Source organism: Theobroma cacao, chromosome 7 (genome assembly GCF_053813885.1).
Source record: "Theobroma cacao isolate CCN51 chromosome 7, ASM5381388v1, whole genome shotgun sequence".
NCBI classification, from domain to species: domain Eukaryota; kingdom Viridiplantae; phylum Streptophyta; class Magnoliopsida; order Malvales; family Malvaceae; genus Theobroma; species Theobroma cacao.
The window spans coordinates 36,131,063-36,137,556 of record NC_142645.1 but is presented as its reverse complement, the minus strand read 5'-3'; the positions used below and the strand labels follow the sequence as shown (position 1 = coordinate 36,137,556).

The 6,494-nt window shown below is 32.7% G+C and overlaps 1 protein-coding gene across 1 annotated transcript; it reads right to left on the bottom strand.

The window, feature by feature from the left end:
* Positions 1-59: 59 nt before the first annotated feature.
* On the bottom strand, positions 60-2,160 carry MC4 (metacaspase 4). The gene is made up of 2 exons (XM_007022689.3): positions 1,685-2,160; positions 60-1,136 (listed from the first exon to the last, which is right to left on the bottom strand). Exons 1-2 carry the CDS (start codon positions 2,028-2,030, stop codon positions 241-243), a joined length of 1,242 nt encoding a protein of 413 aa, XP_007022751.2. The 5' UTR covers positions 2,031-2,160; the 3' UTR covers positions 60-240.
* Positions 2,161-6,494: the final 4,334 nt, after the last annotated feature.

The following is a 6,494-nucleotide window of genomic DNA, read 5'->3' as shown; positions in this document are numbered from 1 at the left end:
TGGAGGGCAACAGACTATATATAGATCCCAGGCTGTATTCATTGTAGCAAAACTTGAGCTAACATGTAACAAAATGTTCATTCAAGTTGTAACTGCAATAGAAAATCATTTTTGTTCAAAACTCAATTGTCCACAAAAGCCCAAAAGCAAAAAAAAGGGCAGTACAATCTCATCAAACACACCTTTCCAAGCATCCTTCGATTTATTTAGGTTTGTAGCAGATAACGAAACCTATTGAGATTAGCAAACAAATGGAGCATCAACATGATGATCACTGCAATAAAGACCGGGACGCTGAGTGAAACCCTGTCTCTTCAGCATCTCCCTAGCCTTTAGAACAAGCTCCTGATTGGAAACTGTGCCATCTGACTCGGCAATTATGGTCTGAATGGCGTTGCTAAGAGCTCCATAAGCTTCGCTGGAATTCCCTGATGGGCTGGCATCAGCAGAAGTTTGGTTGGTCTGGCAGCCGCTGATCAGAATTCCACTGTCAGGAAGAGTGCGCTTAGTTGCTCCAGCATAAACCTCTTGCTTGCTACCCACTTGGGTCTCCAGGGCAGGTTGTCCATATCCTTCATCATCATCCAGCTTCTGTTTAAGAAACTCTTGTGCCAGGTTTCCAACCATTCCCAAGAACCCACCACCACCTTCACCATTACCCTGCTGCAGCTTGTTCATAATAATTTTCATGAACTTCTTCACTTTGGGGCTTGAATCTTCCCCAAAGACATCGAAAAGGGTTGGCCTCAGCTTCCCAACGTCAATGTCATCTTTACCAGTTTTCTGCTTGAGCATTTCAATCAGGGTTGAGAGAGGCAGAGATCTGCTCTTCACATAACCACGCTCATCATAGTCTTCTCCCACTCCTCTGTCATCAACCTCTTCCTCATCCCTACGCTGGTAGTGGTGGCGCAATCCAGAAGGGACATGAATTCCACGAGACTCGAACGCATCTTGCACGGTTTGGTGCAAGAAGCTCTTGAACCCAAAACCAGAACTTGATTCTTGGCGCTTGGTGCTTTCGCCGATTTGCTCTTTGGCCTCATCAATCAACCCTCCACTATGGCATGAATCGGATACAATTGTTATGCGGCAACCTTCTGGGACTTGATCCGCAAACTCTCTGAAATCGTCATCTGTTCATAAGCACCACCATTGAGTTTTAGCAACTCAACAACGACCGAATAATATGGCAGTTTTATTGCAAAGAAACACTTGTGTTCTCAGGGAGCAGATCTCTACTACCATAAAGAAACCATAGAAAAATTGTAACGACTTACAAGGCAGGCAGTCGGAATTTAATGTTTTTAGCTTAAGCATTACGTCAATGAAGAGAGAATTCTAGACCCTAAGCACTAATCCAATGGATGAAGAGTAGGCGGCGGAGATTCCAAGACCATGAGGTGTATCCACCGATTCAGCGAAATGGGTGGAAGAATTGTTTTGATAGATGGGTTATGATAAAGCTCGGAAAGATGAGCTTGTAACATTCCAATCAATTAGAACAGTGATCCTAGTATAGTAGCAGGAGTGGAATGAAATTCTCACCCTAGAACAGAACAAAATCTGAGGATGAGGCACACAGATCTATCATCTAGGCATATTTATCTGTACTATTTATCAGCATATATACCAAAGAATGATCTCAAGAACAACAAAAGTGGAGACAGAGGGAAAGAAAAACCAGTGATGAGATTCATATCGCAAGGGACAATGCATTCATCATAGCCAGTGTCATCATCCTCCCCAGTCTCAGCAGGAAGCCTAGTCCCGTGCCCACTGTAGTGCACAAAGAGAAAGTCCCCAGGCTCAGCCGACCTCACAAGATCAGTCAAAGCCCTTCTGATGTTTTTCCCTGTTGGCTGAGTGAAGGACTCATCGGTGTCTATCAATACGTTTATGTCTTCTTCTGAGAATCCGTAGCGCTCTGTCAGGCATTTGTACATTCTTCTGACATCGTTTATGCAACCTTTCAGCTCTGCCTTGGTGCCTGGATAGTTGCATCCTATCAACACTGCTTTCTTTGCCATTCAATCAAACGGTTTTTCTTCACAATTCTGCTCGTCTCCGCTTGATCAAAGGCAGATCAGGTGGAATGAAGTTTTTTGCTTTTTGTGGGTGGAGCTGATTGACTATTGGTTGGCAAAATTAATGCCTTACCTTTTATTGATCACATCATGCTATGGCATGATGGCATAGCATGAGTTTATAGTAATGGCTTGTCCATAATCCCATAAATTTTTTTGAGTGATGTCATTAGATGTTACTCAAGAATCTTTTTTCTCAATGATCTATTCAGAGAATATTTAAATTAAATTTAATATGATTTTTTTAAAAAAATTATTATTGAATATCATCATTAGTAAAATTTTGTTATTATTGTCTAAAGTCTGAGTTTTGTGAGACAATTTCTTTTCTTTTAAAATATCTTTTTTATGGTTTATTTATTTAAAATTATAAAACTTGTTAAAAATTACTACTCATTAGCATAAATTAAAATATTAAAATTAAATAAAATATAATCGTACATAACATATTATTAGGTTCAGTAACTAACAATATGATAATTTTTTATTCATCGATCAAAACTAAATATAAGTATCCATAAACCACATAAGTTAAATACAAAAATCAAATAATCAAATAATATATATATATATACAAAATAAATAAAAGAAAGAAAGAAAGATTCATAATTTTAAGATATTATTTGACATTTCTATTAGCTAGATTATAATTATGAATCCAAATTATCAAATTAATCAAAAAATATTTAGACATGAAGTATTTAAAAATTTAATTTGAATTGAAAATTACTTACCATTAAAGTCTAGATGAGTTGTATTGAGAGAATAAAAAACACAAACAAAGGACTGAAAAGGGGTAAGACTTGAATTTTTAGACGAGAAGAGTAGTTTAGGTTTTAACTTTTTTAATAAAATGTCAAATTATAGAAGAAATTTTTTTTTGTCTTCCCTTGTAATATTTAAATATTAATACATAAATTCTCTTTGATAAATCATTTTTACTTGGAATCTTTGACCTCACTTCTTATAAAATTGTTATAAAAAAATAATGGATTCATTAGTATATGAACTACCCTAAACCTTAGATAAGTAATATACAAACTAAAACATTTTAAGAAGTGAGTGGTGTCATGTGGCACCATAAACTAAAACATTCTAATCGACGTCGTATGGGGAGCAACCTAAGCTGATCGACCCTCGAGTAGGAACCCGAGATAACTGAAACTGATTATATTCAGTCGGTTTCGATTGGTAACCAAAAAATTTCAAATTATTCAATTTGTAAGCTAATGATGAAAGATTATGTATTCTGCAAGGATTTATTTGATTCCATTGGATGATTCTACTAAGCTGAAGGACATGTCAAATAATGACTAAAAATGTTATAAGTAGAAAGGCATCTTGGCACCACTAGAAAATGAGTTGATAGCCTTTTTCACCATATAGCAAAGAAGACAAATGCCCATAGCATTTAAGTAAAGCTGGCAGTTTTGTATGAGATAAGGCTTATCCAAAATAAAGCCTTCGTTATTAAAAACCCTATTGATTTAAAGTAAAAAAAAAAAAAAGGGATAATTTGTTATTGAGTACTTGAGTGACTTTTAAAACATAGTGAATCAACTAATGACTATGTAAATTGACCTAGATAATGAATTGTAGGCATTAATTTTTTTCTTTTGAGTTTTTGGCTAAATGGTCATAAAATATTAGTTGTGATTGTTAGTAATTAGGTTCTTAATGGCAAGTTGATATTGAGGATGGTAAAGGACGATATATATATATATAATGAAAAAGTAATGCAGAAGGTTATGGAATCTAAAAGTAATCAAGCCCTTATCACAGAGAAGAAGGGTAAAATCAAAAGCAGAGACTAATGTATAACTAATTGTAAACCAATTGGTTGTAGAGATATATTGTGTTACTCTAAGCATTTGATTTTAATAAAAAGCATTTCTTTATCTTTATGTTTATATTTGTTATTAACTAATAAAATAAAATCTATAGAATAAGATATGCTTTTCAAACAAAATTATAAAGTGTTATAATTATGAAATCTTTATTACATCAAAATATCATTCCTAAAATTGTTCCTAGTCAAGGCTTTATCGACATTGGATATTGATTAAGCTAAGAGACTAACATATGATTATGTTCCTCACTTTGTGAATTATGCAATTGATCTCATAAATTGAAAAAATTGGAATACTTAAACTAATACGTAGGTGTTTATTATTTGAACGAATTCATAGAAGATGGTCCACATTGAGAATTATTGGGAAAAGCCATATGTAGAGATTAAATTAATCGGTTTTGGAGTGAAGGAACTAAATTGATCGAAAAACTTGTAGTACAAGGAGCCATGGGGTATTTTGACATTTTAAAATTTATCTTGTGAATTTGGGTTTTTGTAAACTTGTTTTTTAGAGTTTGATTTCAACTGGGATTAATATCAATTTTGCACTAATCCTTATCCTCTATCTTTCCATCCACTTTTTTTAAATTTTTTTCTGATTTTTGTTCATCATCATATTTTCTGCTTCTTCTATTTTTTAAAAAAATTTTCAATTTATGTTTCTTTATTCCAATAGACACCCCAAACAAAACGGGTGTTTACATAGCTTAATTATCAAAATGCTTCAAGTAAGAACTTCAATAGGTTTCACTTCTCTTAAGTTTGTCAAGGAAACTTCATTGTTCATTTGTGCATGATGTTTTTTATCGAACAATTCTTTAAGGTGCCAAATCATACTATGAGCATCCATATTTCCATGTTGTTCTTCAATCTCATCATGCATGTGACCTAATTATCATCATTTTATGAATTTGATAATCCTTTCATGCTTCATTACCATAGTCCTTAACAAGAACCGGTTGCACAAAGTTGTTCAAAACATACAATTTTTTTTACCTTGAGAACAATTCTCAAGTTTCTACACCAATCAAAAAAGTTTGTCCCAGTGAGGTTGTAGTATCGAGTATGCTACAAAGAGATAAGTTGCTACTCATTATGTTTAGCAACTAGATAATTTAAAAATTGAACATGTGGAAGTGATTTATGCATTTAAAACCAATTTAAGATAAGGTCTGAAATCTTATAGTTAGTTTATCCCACTATTTTCTTCAAATTAATATCCCTTCCTATTAAATGAGAAATTCATAATTTCTTTGTGAGCTAGGTTGCCATTTAATACACCAGAAGAACCTTGAGTGACTTAATAAATCGTGACGTAGATAACTTTTTGTTGTAGGATTCTAGTTAGATCTAGTTGTTTTACCTAATAGGACCACAAATAGGAAAACCTCAAATACAAAAACACAAAGAAGTTTTTGGACTATCTTGATGAGATGAACAAAAAAATCCAACTTCTTTTGGGTTCTTTGTTTGATTATTCTTGATTCTCTCTCTTCGATTCTTTCCCTTTTCTAGATTCACTCTCAATTATCTCTCAAATTAATGAAATGGAAAATAGATCGATGAAATCACCCTAAACCCTATTCATATTGAAAAATCAAAAGGGAAAATGGAAATTAAAAATCAAAATGGAAACTATATTGTAGTGATTAGGGATGATTCATCAAAAGGGAAATTGTTTAGGTAATCTTATGTTTAGGGCATGTTTGGGTAGTTCAGGCCTTTCATTTTTCATTTGCAGCAATAAATTCTACATGGTAACCTCACATTGGACAAGTCCATGTTAGCTCTTATAAAATTCATGTCAACAACTTGGTCACTCCATGTCTTGTGAAATGTTGCTTCATCATTGCCACTTCATCAGATTTAGTACCACATCAGTTAGAAATATCACGTCAGTACAGTCAAATGGCACATTCGCATAAATAATAGAAAAGTTTTAACATCGTTAACAATTGGATTGACATTGTCAATTTTAGAAAATATAAAAACTCAATTTTTACAAATTATTATACAGTGACTAAATTAACCACTTTGACGGAGTATAAAAACTAATTGCATAATTTAACCTCTTATTTTTAAGGGATAAAGTTTAAAACTTAAAAATTTACATTAAAAAGAAAGTGCATTAAAGTTTATATTTTCATATACAAGGGTAATTCTATAAATTTAAACCACATTCATAGTCAAGTGCTTCTAAACCAAATATTATAATATAATCATTTTAAAAATTTGATCAATATATATATCAATTGTTGTAATGTTATCTTTTTAGCAATTACCTTCACAATAATAATTTTTTCAACACTCCAATTTTTTAAAAATATTGCAGTGATAATGTACCAAACACAACTTAGATGTAGGGAAAGATGGTACAGTTAAGATGTAAGCCTTCATAACATCATTTACCCAAAATTTATATTTATGCATCAAAACTATGAATCATGTTTTAACAAAAAAATTAATTATAAGTAACATGCATAATAATAATAATAGTGATAATCATATTTATAACTTTATATAAAAGGGAGTCTCGATGGGGCTCTCAGATAGTG

Coding starts and splice junctions, on each gene's coding strand:
- MC4 (XM_007022689.3), bottom strand. CDS start 2,030: ATGGCAAAGAAAGCAGTGTTGATAGGATGCAACTATCCAGGCACCAAG. Junction 1,137..1,684: donor CGATATGAATCTCATCACTG/GTTTTTCTTTCC, acceptor GCTTATGAACAG/ATGACGATTTCAGAGAGTTT.